This window comes from Hyaena hyaena, unplaced genomic scaffold (genome assembly GCF_003009895.1).
Source record: "Hyaena hyaena isolate Hyena2069 unplaced genomic scaffold, ASM300989v1 scaffold_631, whole genome shotgun sequence".
NCBI lineage: Eukaryota > Metazoa > Chordata > Mammalia > Carnivora > Hyaenidae > Hyaena > Hyaena hyaena.
In genome coordinates, this window is record NW_024081264.1 from 349,629 (window position 1) to 367,525 (window position 17,897).

A 17,897-nucleotide genomic window follows, 5' to 3' on the forward strand; every position below is an offset into this window, starting at 1 on the left:
CCTTATGTTGGTGTGAAGTAGTATCATTGCAGTTTTTTTTTTTTTTTAATATTTTTATTTATTTCTAGAAGAGAGAGAGAGAGACAGCGTGAGCAGGGGAGGGTCAGAGAGAGAGGGAGTCACAGACTGAAACAGGCTCCAGGCTCCGAGCTGGCAGTCAGCACAGAGCCCGATGCGGGGCTCGAACCCACGAACCGCGAGATCATGACCTAAGCGAAAGTCGGACGCTTAACCGACTAAGCCACCCAGGTGCCCCAGTATCATTGCAGTTTTGGTTTGCCTTTCCCTGATAGCTTATGGTGCTGGGTATCTTTTTTTTTTTTTTTAATGTTTATTTATTTTGAGAGAAAGATAGAGCGTGAGCAGGGGAGGGGCAGAGAGAGGGAGAGAGAGAATCCCAAGCAGGCTCTGCACTGTCAGCGCATAGCCTAACACAGGGCTCAAACACACAAACCATGAGATCATGACCTGAGCCAAAACCAGGAGTTAAATGCTTAACCAGCTGAGCCACCCAGGCACTCCAGGCATCTTTTCATGTGCTTACTAGCCGTTTGAAGAAATGTTTATTCCTTTTGTTTGCCCATTTTAAAAATTGCATTGTCTTTTTGTCATTGAGTTGTAAGAGTTGTTTATATATTCAAACTGTCAGATATAAGATTTACAAATCTTTTCTCCCATTCTGTCTGTTGTCTTCTGTGCCCTTTGAAGTGCAAAGTTTTACATTTTGATGAGGTTTAACTTGTTTATATTTCTTTCGTTTCCATGTTTGGTATCCTATCTAAAAAACCCATTGCCAAATCCAAGATCATGAAGCTTTACTCCTATGTTTTCATCTAAGAGTTTTATAGTTCTTACATTTAGGTCATTGATCCATTTCAAGTTAATTTTAGTATTTGGGGTGAGAAAAGTTCAACTTCATTCTCTTGCATGTGGATATCCAATTGTCCTAGCACCATTTGTTGAAAAAACTATTCTTTACCCATTGTCTTGGCACCCTGAATGTAAATCACTTCACCATAGATACATGGGCTTATTTATGGACTCTTAATTATATTTCACTGATTTGTATTTTTCTTTATGCCAGTACCTTACTAATACTTTGTGTAAGTTTTGAAATTAGAAAGTCTGAGTTCTCCAACTTTAATTTTCTTTTTTAAGATTGTTTTGACTTTTCTGGATCCTTTGTATTTTCTCTGTTTTTGAATCAGCTTTTCCATTTCTCCAAAGAAACCAATTGGGATTCTAACAGGGATTGCGTTGAATCTGTAGATCACTTTGAATAGTATTGATATCTTAACAATATTATGTCTTCTGTTACATTAACATGGGCTACCTTTCCATTTATTTAGATCTTTCATTTCTTTTAAGAACATTTTTTAGTTAATCAGGGGATAAGCTATGAACTTCTTTTGAATTTATTCCTAGTATTATTTTCAATACCATTGTAAAAGGAACTGTTTTCTCGCCTGCACTTTTGGATTGCTTATTGCTAGTATCTAGAAAATAAAATTTATTGTTGTTATTGATTTTGTATTTTGCAACCTTGCTGAACTTACTTATTCTGATAGTTTTTCAGTGGATTCCTTAAGATTTGCTCTATGTAGGATTATATCATTTGTGGCTAGAGGTAGTTTCTTCCTTTCTAACTAGTGCCTTTATTTCAGTCTCTTGCCTAATTGTCCAGGATAGAACGTCTAGTACAGTGTTGAATAGAAGTGGTCAGAGGAGACATCCTTGTCTTCTCATCTTAATGGGGAAAGCTCTCAGTTTTCACCATATAGTATGATGCTAGCTGTGGGGTTTCTTTATGGACACTCTTTATCAGGTGGAGGAAGTTCCCTCCTACTTTTAGTTTGTTTAGTGTTTTTATCACAGAAGGTCTATTTTTTTTTTAATGTTTTATTTATTTCTAGGAGAGAGAGAGAGACAGCGTGAGCAGGGGAGGGTCAGAGAGAGAGAGGGCGTCACAGACTGAAACAGGCTCCAGGCTCTGAGCTGGCAGTCAGCACAGAGCCCGACGCGGGCCTCGAACCCACGAACTGCGAGATCATGACCTAAGCGAAAGTCGGACGCTTAACCGACTAAGCCACCCAGNTTTTTTTTTTTTTTTTTTTTTTTTTTTTTTTTTTAGTAATTTGGTCTTTGGTTCCCTTAAGTCAGTTGTTTATCTTCACAAAAGTAAGGATTTTCTCCTAACAGTTTTTCATCCTTCAATGCCTACAAAGCTTCTGGGCACAGAGCAGATTTTCTTTAAATATTCAGTGAGTGTTATAGGCATTAAGGAATGAGTAAATGAACGAATTTAGTTTTGTATCCATTGTAATCATGCTAGCTTCAAGGCTATTCTTTGAGAGTGAGGTTGTGTATGAGAAGCATGATTCATGACCGGAATGTGATTGAGGTGAAAGCCAGGACCTATCTGAAGATTTCTATAAGTATGCTTTTGAAGCCTCGATAGTGAATGACATGTGCTGTCTTAGGTTCCCCCAGGAAACAGACTGTGAAACAGAGAGTTATGTATAAGGTTTTACTCTATATTTAAGAGAAGTACCCAGAATCTACTACATGTATATACTAGATTATCCAGCAGGTCTGAGACTGGGATCCCCATCAGTACTTTTTCTCCTGTTGTGCTCATATAAGGCATTTTACCTTTGTCAGAATATTATCATTGGCCAAGGAGTTAAATTTTCAAATAGCCTTAATAAATCTGGATTAACAAGTAGTAAGACCAATTGCCTAAATGCTATCCAACTGCATTGCCTTAGGAACACTAATAAAATTTGAAAATCAGTTGCATTAGGAAGTATCTGTTTGTTTACTTATGAGGTCATCGGGCTAATAGTACTTCTCCAATAATTGCTTAATGTTATGACACTTAAGTTTATCTCTATGGTTATACTAGATGAGAATTTCCAAAATAAAATGTCTGGAAAAGTATTTAAAGGAAAGTTGTCACCTATTACTCTTTCTTAATCGCAGTTGTTTCGTTGACTCAACTAAGTGTTGACTTTTCTGTATAAGGTTATGAACAGTATCAGAGATTGCTTCGTGACTGGGAAGTGGGAAGATGATAAAGATGCAGCCAAGATCTTAGCAGAAGACGGTAAGTAAAGGGTTGTATTCTTCAGAGAAGACTGTGTTATCTGTACTTTGACTTATTCCATATCTTTAACAGTTGGAAATAATAGGCAAGCGTGAAATGTTTTGAGGAATACTGACAGAGGAGTTTATGGGTAGTATTCTGGTTCCTCTTTTTATGGTGATCTTACTTTCTTCATCCGGTTAACTGACTTATGGACCTTGAAGAAAAGTAGGAAGCTTTCCATAAATTTTATCATGTGTTTATTAAAAATGGATTTTTGTGTATGTGAAAAATATACTCAGCATTTTTCTTTTAATGATGAAGGTAGTATGCATTGTAGAACATTTAGAATATAAAGTTCATATCAAACCATAACCTCCACCATCTGTTTAAAAAACCTTTTTTAATTTTTTGAGGTTTATTCTAGTTTTTTACAGATTTTTTGATTTTCTAGTTATAATCCTACTTTATAACCATTGTGTCATTAAATTTTTTCAAAGGTTTCATGTTTATGGTTTTATTGTATCATATCCTAATTCAATTCACAGTTTGTCATTTAAGCAGTTTACTTTGCCCATATTATATTAACTCTACACTGGGCCACGTTGAAAAAACTCTTGGATCACATTTTTTATTTTAATAGTTAGATTCATAAAAGTTAGAATTATTGAGTGATTTTTATGGACCACACAACTGCCAGAAGGTTTTTCAGAAACTTGTTCTTACATATGTGCCCATAAGCAGTGTATCTTAGTACTTATATTTTACTACTTTCATTCAATATTGAATACCACCCATAATGTTATTTTTGACAGTTTGTTAAAGGAAAATTGTTTCTTCTTAAATTTATAACTGGCATTCTTTTGATTACCAGTAAATGAGAATATTTATTTCAGGTATGTTGGACATGGCATTTCTTTGGTGAATTCTTTGTGTTCTTTGCTCATTTTTCTGAAGGGATATTTGTTTTTTTTTTTACTGGTTTGTAAATTATTCTTTAAAGGATATTTATCCTTCATTGATTGCACATATCTTTCTGTTTTTAACCACTCACCTGCTTTCTGTCACTATACAGTGATTTATACCCTCTAGAATTTTATATAAATGGAATCATACAGTATGTACTTTATTCTGTCTAACTTCTACTCAGCATAATTATTTTGAGATATGTTCATGCTGTTACATCTTCATACCTTTTTATTGCTAAATAGTTAATTTCTTTTCATTAGTAAGTAGAATTCCATTGTATGATGCACTGCAGTTTATCTGTTCACCTGTTGGTGGACATTTAGGTTATTTCTGGGCTTTGGCTATTACAGATAAAGCTACTGTGATGAACATTCTTGTACAAGTTTTTGTAAGAACAACTGCTTTGATTGCTCTTGAGTACATACCTCACAGTGGGTTAAATGGATATGGTAGATGTATGTTTAGTTTCTTAAGACATAGCCAAATTGTTTTTCCAAGTGGTTGTGTCATTTTGTATTGCCATTAGCACTTTATGAGACTTCCGTTATTCTACACCCTTGCCAATACATACATAGTCTTTTTAGTTTTAGACAGTCTTTTAGATATAGAATGATACCTCATAGTTTTAGTGTGTACCTTCCTAATGACTGTGATATTGAGCATTTTTGTGCGCTTATTTTCCATCTGTTTCTTCTTTGGTGAGGTGTCAGATCTCTTGTCCAGTATTTTAGTCTATTTAATTTATTTAAGTCCTTTATCATGAAATCTTTGCTCTGCTCAAGGTCATGATTTTCTCATATATTTTCTTCTGTGACTCTTACAGTTTCAGGTTTATATTTAGGTCTGTGATCCATTTTCAGTAATTTTCTGTGTGGTATTAGGTTTGGATAAAGGTTGCCTCTTTTTGTTTGCTTATGGATATCTGCTTTTTCTGGCACTATTTGTTGAAAAGACGGTCCTTTACTTGCACTGAATTGCCTTTCATTGGTTGACCATATATGGACAAGTATTTCTGGACTCCATTTTGTTCCATTCATATATTTGTTTATTTTTATAGCGATACTGCATTGTTATATATAGCTTTATTTATTTTTATTTATTTATTTTTAAAGTTTATTATTTTGAGAGAGAGAGAGAGAACATGAGCAGGGGAGGGGCAGAGAGAGGGATAGAGAGAGAATCCCAAGCAGGCTCTTCATTGGCAGCATAGAGCCTGACACAGGGCTCTAACCCACGAACCGTGAGATCATAACCTGAGCCAAAACCAAGAGTCAGACGGATGCTTAACCGACTAAGCCACCCAGGAATCCCTGCACTCTTACAGCTTTATAATTAATCTTGAAATTAAGTCGTTTAAGTCTTCAAATTTTACTCTTTTTCCAAAGTTGTTTCGACTATTTTGGGTCTCTTGCACTTTTTAAGATGAGCTTGCCAATTGCTACCAGAAACAGCCTTTTGGATTTTGACAATTTAACAATATTGAATTTTCTGATCTATGAACATAAGTAAATCTATTTTGTTTTTTAATGTCCCTCAGTAGTGTTTTTAGGATGCAGTTCTCATCGCTTATCTTTTAACAAATGTATCCTTAAATATTTTGTGTTGTCATTAATATTTAAATGATATTTTAATTTCAGTTGGCACTTATTTGTTAATACACAGAAACAGGGTTGATTTTTGTATATTAATTTCCTATCCTGCAACCTTGCCATATCATTCATTAGTTATGCATAGCTTTTTTAGATATACTTCATACAGATTTCTTGTACTGTGTACTATATAGTATAAGACCACAACCTGTATATTAATGTTGATAACATCCACTAATCTTATTTAGATTTCCCATTTTATTTATGCTCATATATTTTGTTTGTGTGTGTGTTTAGTTCTCTGTATTTAGTTTGTGCAGGTTTATGAGACAGAACATTTCCATCACTGTAGGAATACCTTGTATTGCTCTTTTATAAATACATTTAGCTGCTTTCTAACACCCATCCCCAAGTTCCGACCTGTCAAGCCCTTTTTTTTTTTCATTTCTACAGTTTTATCATTTTTAAGAATGTTAAGGAAACAGAATTGTAAAGTATGTAACTTTTTATGATTGGTTTGTTTTCCCATTCATCATAATTCCCTACAGAGGTCCATCCAAGTTGTTCCATGTGACTGTAGTTCATTCCTTTTTTTTTTTTAATATTTTTATTTATTTCTAGGAGAGAGAGAGAGACAGCGTGAGCAGGGGAGGGTCAGAGAGAGAGGGAGACACAGAATCTGAAACAGGCTCCAGGCTCTGAGCTGGCAGTCAGCACAGAGCCCGACGCAGGGCTCGAACCCACGAACCGCGAGATCATGACCTAAGCGAAAGTCGGACGCTTAACCGACTAAGCCACCCAGGCGCCCCTAGTTCATTCCTTTTTATTGCAGAGTAATATTCCCTGGTAAGGATGTAGTGGTTTATTTAACCATTCACCCACTGAAATACATCTGGGCTGTTTCTAGTTTTGGGCTGTTGAGAATTGAACTGCTATGAACATTTGTGTATAGGTTTTTATATAATTTTATATATATATATATTTTATATAATTTTATATAAATACAAACTTCCTACTTTCCTGGGATGAATGCCTAAGAATACATTGTATAGTAATTGAATATTTAGCTTTATAGGAAACTGCCAGAGTAGTTGGGCTATTTTATATTTCCACCAGCAATATATGAATGATCCAATTTCTTCACATCCTTACCAATATTTGGCGTCCTCACTGTTATTTATTTTAGCCAATCTAATAGTGATATTTTTCACTGTGGTTTCATTTTGTATTTCTCTAATGGCTAATGATGTTGACCCATTTTGCAATTTTTGATGCATTTTATAATTTGCAATGTATTCTTTTACAGTGTTTCTGGATGTCTTTTGCCCTTTTTCTTATTGGATTTTTTTAACTGTTGAATATTGGGACTTCTTTATATATTTTATTCAATTATTTAATATATGGTTTGTAGATAGTTTCTCCTAGTGTATAGCTTGTCTTTTCATTTTCTTAATATAGTTCTTTTCCCAGAGCAAAAGTTTTTAATTTGATGAGGTCCAGTTTATCATGTTTTCACTTTTAGGGATCATTTTCAAGTCTAGGAATGACTTTCTGTTCTTAGATCCTGAAGATTTTCTCCTATTTTTTTTTTAAGCTTGTTTATTCATTTTGAGAGAGACAGAGCATGAGCAGGAGAGGGTCAGAAAGAAAGGGAGAGGGAGAGTCCCAACCAGGTTATGCACAGTCAGTGCACAGAGCCGGATGCAGGACTCAAACTCACAAAACCGTTAAGACCATGGCCTGAGCTGAAATCAAGAGTTGGAAGCTTAACCGACTGAACCACCCAAGGTGCCCCTCCTATGTTTTCTAAAAGTTTTAAACTCTTTTTTTCAGTTTATGACAGTGATCTATTTTGATTTCTTTATAAGGTGTGTGGTTTAGGTTAAGGGCTATATTTTTGCTTGAGGTGTATATTCCTCCAGCACTTTCTCTTTCATTTATTTGCTTTTGCACCTTTGTCAAAAATTAGTTGAGCATCTTTGGGTTTGTTTATGGGTTCCATTGATTCATGTGCAGTCCCTCTATCCATACCACACTATCTTGGTTACTGTGATTATGTAGTAAACCTTAATAATACTGGGTAGAGTGATTCCTCTTTATACTTCTTTTTCAAGATTGATTTATCCTTGGGACAGTGACTTTATGTATACATTTTATAATAAGCTTGTCTGTGACTCCAGAAAAACTGCTGGGATTTTGATAGGAGTTGCATTAAAACCTGTAGATCAATTGGGGAGAATCTTTACTACCTTGAGTATTCTAATCAAGGAACATGGTAAGTCTCTCCATTGATTTGTCTTTAATTCCCTTCATCAGTATTTTGTAGTTTTCAGTATCCTGATGGTGAATATATTTTGATAAGTTTTTACTTAACTATTTCATTTTGATTAATTTGTGTGTGTTTATCATATTCGCTGAACTCACTTATTAGTTGGGAGAGGGTTTTTTGTTGTAGATTGCTTGGGATTTTCTACATAGACAGTTGTGTTATATGCAACTAGGAACAGTATTATTTGCTTCTTTTCAATCTGTGTGCCTTTTATTTATTTTTATTTATTTATTTATTTCTAATCGTTTTGGGGCGCCTGGGTGGCTTAGTCGGTTAAGTGTCCAACTTTCACTTAGGTCATGATCTCGCGGTTCGTGGGTTCGAGCCCCGCGTCGGGCTCTGTGCTGACTGCCAGCTCAGAGCCTGGAGCCTGTTTCAGTCTGTGACTCCCTCTCTCTCTGACCCTCCCCTGCTCACNACTCCCTCTCTCTCTGACCCTCCCCTGCTCACGCTGTCTCTCTCTCTCTCCTATAAATATTTAAAAATTTATTTATAATCGGTTTATCTATTTATTTGTGATGGTAAGTGTACTCTTTAATCCCTGTCCCCCTAGCTGCCTCACCTCTGATAACCATTGGCTTTTTTCTCTATCACAAAGAGTCTGTTTCTTGGTTTGTCTTTTTTCCTTTACTTGTTTGTTTTGTTTCTTAAATTTCACATATGAATCAGATCATATTTATCTTCCTCTGACTGACTTATTTTGCTTAGTATTGTACCCTTCAGATCCATCTGTTGTTGCAGATGGCAAGATTTCATTCTCTTAAAAAAAAAAAAAAGATTTCATTCTCTTGATGGCTGAGTAGTTTTCCAGTGTGTGTGTGTGTGTGTGTGTGTGTGTGTGTACATATACACACCAACTGCGTCTTCTTTATCCATTTAATTGTCAGTGGACCCTTGGGCTGCTTCTGCCATTTGGCTATGGTAAATAATGTTGCAATAAACATGGGCGCATGTACCCTTTGAATTAATGTTTTTGTATTTTGGGGGTAAATACCAGCAGTGCAATTATAATTATATGTATATTAAATATATTTATAGTTTTAATATGTAATGACTAGGATAAGTGCTAAGAGGAAATCCTGCCTTGTTCTCAGTGTTTTTCACTGTCATGTATGATGTTAGTTTTTTTCTCTGGATGCTCTTCATGTGCTCTATTCCTCTATTCCTGATATACTGGGAGGTGTTTTTCCTTTTTTTTTTTTTTTTCTCTAAATTATGAATGGGTAGTAAATTTTGTCAGATGCCTTTCGGTGTCAGTTGATATGATCATAATGAATTTTATTCATATATGAATTTTTTCATGTATGAGTTTTGATATAATAAATTACATTGATTTTTGAAAGTTTTTTAAAGATTACTTATTTTGAGATAGTGAGTGGAGGAGGGGCAGAGAGAGAGAGGACATTAAGTGCCTTCTCCAAGAAGTTAGCTTTGGTATTCTGAGTATGTAGTATTCAGAGTGTTCATCTAATAATAACCTTTCAATGACTGCAGAATCTGTTGTGATAATCCCATTTCATTCTTTTTTTTTTTTAAGTTTATTTATTTTGAGAGAGCAAGAAAGCATGAGCAGGGGAAGGGCAGAGAGAGAGGGAGACAGAGAATCCCAAGCAGGCTCTGCATTACCAGTGTGGAGCCTGACATGGGGCTCGAACTCACAAACTGTGAGATCATGACCTGGGCTGAAATTAAGAGTCAGATGTTTAGCGGACTGACTGAGCCACCCACATGCCCCCATTTCTTTCTTGACATTGGTGATTTGTGTCCTCCTTTTTCTTTGTCAGTAAGGTTTATTAATTTTGTTGATTTTTTTTCAAATGATCAGCTGTTGGTTTCATTGATTTCTATGTTCTAGTTTTTAATTTTGTTTGTTTCTGCTTGTATCTTTATTATTTCTGTTCTTTGCTTGTTTTAGGTTATTTTGTACTTTTCAGTCTTCTTAGATTATTGGTTTAAGGCCTTTTCTCATTTCTACTGTGAACATTCAGTGCTGTAAATTGCTCTTGCAGTGTGGCTTAGTTGCTTCTCCCAAATTTTCATATGTTGTATTTTCACTCTCATTCAGTTGTGTGCATTTTTATATTTCCTTTACTTCTCTTTGACCCATGCATTATTTAATGTATTGTTTAACTACAAAATGTTTAGAAATTTCTTTTCTTTCTGTTCTTGATTTTCAATTTAATTACATTATAAGAACAACCTCTTATGATTTCAAACGTTTTACATTTGTTTAGATTCACTTTATTACCTAGACTGTGTACTATGTCTTGGTAGATGTTCTGTGGGTACTTTAAAAATCGTTGGGTACAGGAGTACCTGGGTGGCTCAGTTGGTTAAGTGTCCCACTTCGGCTCAGGTCAGGATCTCACGGTTCGTGGGTTTAAGCCCTGTATTGGCTCTGTGCTGACAGCTTGGAGCCTGGAGCCTGCTTCAGATTCTGTGTCTCTCTCTCTGCTCCTCCCCCACTCATGCTCTGTCTCTCTCTCAAAAATAAATAAAACTTTTAAAAGTTTTTAAAAATTGTTGGGTAGAGTGTTCTATATATGTTAATTAGATTCTGTTAAGTTGACATGTATTGTTTAAATCTTCTATATCATTGGTGATTTTTTTAAAAATGCTTATTTTTGTCAAAAAAAATGTTTATTTTTGAGAGAGAGAGGAAAGGAGGGAGAGAGGATGAGTGGGGGAGGAGCAGAGAGAGAGGGAGGCAGAGGATCTGAAGTTGGCTCTGCGCTGACAACAGAGAGCCTGATGTGGCGCTTGAAATCACAAACAGCAAGATCATGATCTGGAGCCAAAGTCAGACACTTCACTGACTGAGCCACCCAGGTGCTCCATCTTTGGTGATCTTCTAACTAGTTTCATCAGTTGCTCAGAGGAAGATGTTCAAGTTACTGTGTATAATTCTGGACCTATCTTTTTCAGCTCTGTCAATTTTTGCTTCTTGTATTTGGGGTTCTCTTTGATGCACACACATTTAGGATTAGTATGTCTTTCTGATGGATTGATCCTTTTATTGTTATGTATTATGGTCACCTCCTAATTTCCCCATTGGTGAGGGAGAGATTCTAGCTCTAGGGTTGTGAAGAAGGCCAAACAACAACACCCAACACTGTACAGATGCAATTGACAACAGTGTATCAGTCACATATGCTCACAGCCTAAGGGAAGAGAACACTACATGCCACGCAGGCACTGAGCAACCAGGGGCTTTGAGAGGCAGGGTTTGCACAGAAATGAGCATAGGATAACCATTGGTTCCCTTGGGATGATGTAATTAATGTTTGAATAAACTCATGGGCTGGCAGGGAGGTGAAGTGAAATTTATTAGGTTGAGGACTAGGTGGGGTGCAAGTGGTTCAAATGAAAAAGAACTAACAGGGTGGAGAGCCTTTCTTATAGGACAGGAGCATGGGGCAGGCCTACTCACAACTAGATCTTTGAGATCTATAGTTAAGAGTCTGGCTTTTGGTTTGTCTCTTTTTTCTCCCTTTATTTATTTGTTTTGTTTCCTAAGTTTCACATATGAGTGAAATTATATGGTATTTGTCTTTCTCTGACTTATTTCACTTAGCATTGTACGCTCTAGATTCATTCATGTTGTTGCAAATGGCAATATTTCATTCTTTTTGATAGCTGAATAATATATTCCATTGTATATTTATGCCACATCTTCTTTATCCATTCATCTACTGATAGACACTTGGGGTGCTTCCATAACTTGGCTATTGTAAATAATGCTACAGTAAACATAGGGATACATATTCCTTTAGAATTAGTATTTTCATATTCTTTTTGTGTAAATCATATGGCAGTTCTATTTTAATTTTTTTGAGGAACCTCCCTGTTGTCTTTCTATACCAGTTTGCATTCCCACCAACAGTGGAAGAGGGTTCCTTTTTCTACACATCTTTACCAACATTTATTTCTTGTGTTTCTTATGTTGTTGATTTTAGGCATTCTGATAGGTATAGGGTGATATTGTGATTTTGATTTGCATTTCCCTGGTGATAAGTGATATTGAGCATCTTTTCATGTGTCTTTTGGCCAACCATCTGTATGTCTTCTTTGTAGAAATGTCTGTTCCTATCTTCTGCCCACTTTTAATTAGATTCTTTGGTGTTTTTTTTGGGTGTTGAGTTGTGTAGGTTCTTTATATATTTTGGATACTAACCCTTTACCGGATATGTCATTTACAGATATCTTCTCCTGATCTGTAGGTTGTCTTTTTCTTGGTGGTGTTTTTTTATTATAACTGGTGAAGGGAGTTGTCTTTTTCAAATATATGGTAATCTTTGTTTAGTAGATAACATTAATAACACCTATGTAAGTCATGTTAAAGAATGTAGTTAAGACATGTAAAATACTTAGAGTAATGCCTTGTATAAAAGCACTTGAAAGTTTTAGCTAATGTTATTCCATGTGTTCCTTGGTAGCATATTAATGCTTTTTAAATTTATATTTATATTTTTTAAATGAAGGTTCAGCACATTTCTCTTTAAGTTTATTACTAAGTATCTTATACTTTTTTGTTTTTATTACAAATGGAATCTTCTCATCTATTGTATCTTTGGCTTTTTGGTTCTTTGGCTCATTTTAATATGAAAATGTTTTATCTAAATATTGCTTCCTAAAGGAGTTTCAACATCTTTTTCTTTAAAGGATAGGACCCATAGCTAAACTTAGAGTTCCAAAAACAAAAGGATGAGTGAATTAATGAGCTCTTTGTGTTTTTTTTTTTTTTAGCTACCACTCTTACTCTAAATGCTATATTTTATATAATCTGAGATTTTTCCTAGATATAACATTCATTGTGTTATGTTGGTCTTACTATTCAGATTCTTTTTCCTATGTGCTATTTAGTAATCAAGCCATGTTTTTTTCATGTCACTTTTTGGTTGCTGTTGATCTTGGGGACTCACCTGCAGGGCAATCCATGCATCTCTGTATGTATCTCTGTGTGCACCTCTGCTTGAGAGTGTTTCTCACCTGTGTTAGAAGAATAGCTCTTGGCTAAGTGGGATATTGAAGCAAATAAAGTAAGGAAATATAGGTGTCCATTTGCTTCATCTAAACAGGTGATGAAATACTGATAATTTAACAAGAAAAAGAAGACTGTGTAAGTATAGGATTCTCCTGGAGTGTGTAGCAATAAGAAGGGTAAAAATGAGCTTTGGGCTTCAGAGTGGACAGTGCACATGGTAATGCTAGAGTGTCACATGCTGGCTCTATTCACAGAGGATTTATTTGGGTTTATTTCTTTTCCCAGAAGAGCTCTATGGTGACTTTGAAGACCTGGAAACAGGGGATGTGCACAAGGGAAAACCAGGCCCAGATACTCAGGTATGACTTTGCTACAGCTGGCTGTGAGTCATGGTCCCTGATCTGTGGTCATTATGTTCTGTGAGCAGCCCATATTAAGAATGCACATCTTCTTAGTAGATTACAGAGTGGATGGATTCCTTCCTAAAAATATGGAGGTTGGGGACATCAAAGTTGTTAATTATGCTTGATCTTTTGGATGAGACCTATCTCTTGTTGTCATTGTAATTCTTCAGTCACAGAAATTTATCTCCTGAGTCACTGTCTCTCCACCATTCCTTTTGCCTCTTCTTCAATTTAAGTGCCATTTAAAAAAACTAAATCCCTATTCTCACCAATATTTCTTTAGAACAGTTTCTGGGGAGCATCTGGGTGGGAAACCTTGTTGTTATTTTTATTTATCTTTGGGATTCCAGCCAGATTAAGGAGTGACAGTTTATTGTACTGCAGATGCCTAAAGGACTCTTGTAGCAGTACATGTTATTTAGAGCCAAAGTCTGTGTTTTGGTTTGTTTTATTTTCATGATGATCATAACCAAGATTTTTGCAGCTCAGATAGAACTTTAAAAAAAAATCTGGGGCACCTGGGTGGCTCAGTTAGTTAAATATCTGACTCTTGATTTCGGCTTAGGTCATGATTTCGGAGTTCATGCTGGCACTGTGCTGATAGTGTGGGGCCTGCTGGGGGTTGTCTCTCTCCCTCTGTCTCTGCCCCTCTCTTGCTTGTGTGCTCACTCGCTCACTCTCAAAAGAAATACAATAAATATTAAAAAAAAAAAAAAAGAACTTTAAAAATCTGCTTTAATGTTTAAAGAAAAGATCTCCACAGACTTTTACAAATCTTTCTGTTATGGAAATTTAAGATTGAAGATGTAGAAGAAGTTAAGGAAGAAGTTGACCCCAATGCAGAGGAAAGTGCCAAGAAAAAGCATTTGGATAAAAAGAGAAAATTGAAGGAGCTGTTTGATGCAGAATATGATGAAGGAGAAAGCACGTATTTTGATGATCTTAAAGGAGAAATGCATAAACAAGCACAGGTAAGAAAACTTGGTTCTTATTAGCTTCATTTCAAGGCTATATAATACGGTGTTGTGAATACATAATTTTGTTTAAGTCTCTGCTCCCTGACCTGCTTCTGTACTTCCTGTTTGAGCTCTTGAGTCAAGATGCAGGTGAGTGTTTATTCATGTAGTCATCTGATTGTTTCGTCAGTCAGAAATGGACCAGAAAGATATCAGTGTCTATTTTGTACCAAGCATTGAGGAGGCAAAAGCAGTTGAGATAGGCTGCAACTGTTGAGGAGCTCACAGTGTAATGATTTGTTTATTTAAATACAAGCACGACTATAGCATTCTGACTACAGCTTCCTGGAACCATAAAATAATTTGAATGGGCGGGTGATTCTTGCACACACCAGTGTTAGACACGCACCAGTGCTCTCCAGGGAAGCTTTTCTAAAAACTCACCTTGGGCAGAGTTCACTGGATATTTCAAGTGTCAGGTCCGATGTGGAGATAAAGGGAGCATGTGAAATACTGAAAAGGATGAAAAGGAGATAGTCTGGCCCTCCTGCCTGCTGTGCTGAACAGACCGAGCTGATGAACTCACTCTGAAGGACACACAAAGATGTGTGTGCAGGTGATGACAAGTGTTTGAATTGCGCTTTGACAAGGGTGGGGGATATCCAGAATTCCTGTAAGCTAGAACATACCCAAATGCATCTTATACGGATTAAATAGATGATTTGTGAAAATCTGGTCATCAGGCTTTGCCCAGTCTAGGCCTGCATCTATTCAAGAAAGTATCTCCTGGTTAGTCTTTAATGTATAGGTTCCAAGTCTGTACTGACCTTTGATAGAAGTAGATAAGACATGTAAAAGCTAGTTCTGAAGTCTTTGCTTCAATCCATTTATTACTTAAAATCACCTTGAATCTTGTAGGCCATTGTAAAGGACTTTGAATTTTTTATGCTGAGTGAAATGGGGATCTCTGGGGGGTTTTGAACAGAGGAGAGGCATGTGTGACCTGCTTACCTTTGAAAGCATTGCTGTGGCAAGAGTTCAGTAAGATTAAGGGGACTCACACCGTGGAGTGGGGAGGTGTGTGGCAGTGGAGGAAAAAGAGTCAAATTCTGGATATGCTTTTGAAAGGCGTATCAAAGGTAGATTGAGTGTGGGGTGTGTGAGAGGAAACAGGATGACTTACTGGAAGTTGAGTTGTCAGGAAGATAGGAAAGCCTCTAGTTGGTTGGTGCAGGTTTGTCCAGGAAGATGAAGTTTAGAGCTGTTGGGTTTGAGATCTCTTTCAGACAAGTGGAGCATCAAGTAGTCAGTGAGGAGTCTGGAAAGAGTTTGGGACCAGGAACTCAGATGTACAGTCTTCAGCATCTAGATGCTACTTAAAGCCAAAAAATGGATGGGGTGACCCAAGGAGTGAGCATGAAGACAGGAGAGAGGACCAGGACTGACAGTGGGTGCCCCATTGTAAGAGGCCCGGTGGAGAGTGATCGCTGACCAGCATGACGAGCTGCTTTCAGAGTTGTTTGCGTTTACTGTGCTTGGAGCAATGAAGAAGAAAAACAGTTGGGACATATCCTGAACAAACTGTAAAGATGAAAATGTTATTTTTTATCTAGGATAAAGCGTAAATGATTTCTGTCCATGTTCCTTTATTGAGAAATTGCTCTTTTTTAAAATGTTAACCTTAACATTTATTAAGATAACAGCTTTGTGGTTTGTTTTTTTTTTTTTTATCGTTTTTTTTTCCTGTCTCATATACAGCTTAACCGAGCAGAATTTGAAGATCAAGATGATGAAGCCAGAGTGCAGTATGAGGGTTTTCGACCTGGGATGTACGTTCGAATTGAGATAGAAAATGTCCCCTGTGAATTTGTGCTTAACTTTGACCCCCATTACCCAATTATTTTGGGTGGTTTGGGCAATAGTGAAGGCAATGTCGGATATGTACAGGTAGGTACCCTTTGTTGCATGCTTGACAATCGGGGTTTTTTGGACGTACTTCCACCAATAATCTTATTGAAATCTCTTCTCCCCTCAGATGCGTCTGAAGAAACATCGTTGGTATAAGAAAATCCTCAAGTCCCGAGATCCAATCATTTTTTCTGTGGGGTGGAGGAGGTTTCAGACCATTCCACTCTATTATATCGAAGACCACAATGGGAGACAAAGGCTTCTAAAATACACCCCACAGCACATGCATTGTGGAGCAACTTTTTGGGGTAATATGCGACTAGAATAACTTGCTTGTAGATTTGAACCTTTTATACTTTATCATTATAGTTTTGCTTTTCTCCTTTAAATTTCAATCATAAGGTTTTTTTTTTTTGGATTGGAGTACACATTTAAAATAGAATCCAAAATTTGTGATTCACTGTATTTCTTTCTTTTTTTTTCCTTCTGTTTTCTTTAAGGTCCTATTACTCCACAAGGAACTGGGTTCTTGGCAGTACAGTCTGTCAGTGGCATAATGGTAAATATCTTGAATGTTTTATTTTCCAGATCATGTTTGAGAAATATATCTTAAATACAGAATATGTACATGAAACTTTAAGTTGAAAATGACTTGTTTTTAGTATTTATAGTAAGCTTCTTTCTGCTCTTAATTTTCCTACATCTTTTTTAAGCAAGGTGTGACAATGGAGAAGGGAGAGGTAGAGGAATTTTTATGGTACTGATAACATTTTATATTTGTATACATTTTTTGGACTTTTCTAAAAATATTTAAGTGGTGCTCACCATTGTACTTGGCACTAGGGATACATCAGATACCAGCTAGACATAAGACTACCTCTTGGTAATGCCGGTGTAGCAAAGTATGTTCACACAGTCTTCGTTTGATTAATCGGAGCAGGTTTTATTGGCCCTGTTTGACAGAAAATTGAACAATGAGCAGATGGAATCTGTCCTGGGGGTCCAAAATTTAATTTCTTAAACATTGTAACCAGATTTTCATATTGCTTTCCATTCTGAATTGCTCATTGTTGTGAAATTATGTTATTGTGAAATCACCCTCTGGAGAATATTCAAGACATCATCATTAGTTTGGTTTATTAGATGTACTACAGTTTCACATTGGCTTTTGTTAAAATATTGCTTTGCATGTTCATGTATTCTTTCATGTTCTTTCTTAGCTGATTGTAAGTGAAATGCACTGTGGTAATTTACTGCATCATAGAATTATAGTTTTTCTCTTTGATATTATTCCTGTATTCAAATTTTGGGGGTTCTTCTCAGCCTGATTTCCGGATAGCTGCCACAGGAGTTGTCCTTGATCTGGATAAATCCATAAAAATTGTGAAGAAATTAAAGCTAACTGGTTTTCCATATAAAATTTTCAAGAATACATCATTTATTAAGGTCTGTATATCTGTATATTACATGTTTATGAATGTATATTTTGTTAAAGGAGGAATGATACTTCTAAAATATAGTCTGATGCTTTCAAAAGAGTATTATGCTTAGAAAATTTTAAGGTGGAGTTAACAGATATTTACTAATTGAGGCTATTCCTTATTCCATGTGAGACTGTGACAGAGCTAAACTATAGTCTCTTTCACTGGGTTTTGTTTCCTGCCTTTTTGGTT

General features: G+C 36.1%; 1 protein-coding gene across 2 annotated transcripts in view; it reads left to right on the forward strand.

Annotated features, from left to right (window-relative positions):
* Nucleotides 1-17,897, forward strand: part of BMS1 (BMS1 ribosome biogenesis factor) — a 47,514-nt gene that overhangs the window by 25,090 nt on the left and 4,527 nt on the right. Inside the window, exons 13-19 of one of the 2 annotated variants that reach the window (XM_039257756.1) lie at nt 3,025-3,106; nt 13,242-13,315; nt 14,158-14,331; nt 16,075-16,263; nt 16,352-16,532; nt 16,725-16,783; nt 17,548-17,670. In XM_039257756.1, the coding sequence (XP_039113687.1) occupies nt 3,025-3,106; nt 13,242-13,315; nt 14,158-14,331; nt 16,075-16,263; nt 16,352-16,532; nt 16,725-16,783; nt 17,548-17,670 (882 nt within the window). The remainder of the gene's footprint in view (nt 1-3,024; nt 3,107-13,241; nt 13,316-14,157; nt 14,332-16,074; nt 16,264-16,351; nt 16,533-16,724; nt 16,784-17,547; nt 17,671-17,897) is intronic. The other variant, XM_039257757.1, reaches the window with a different exon arrangement.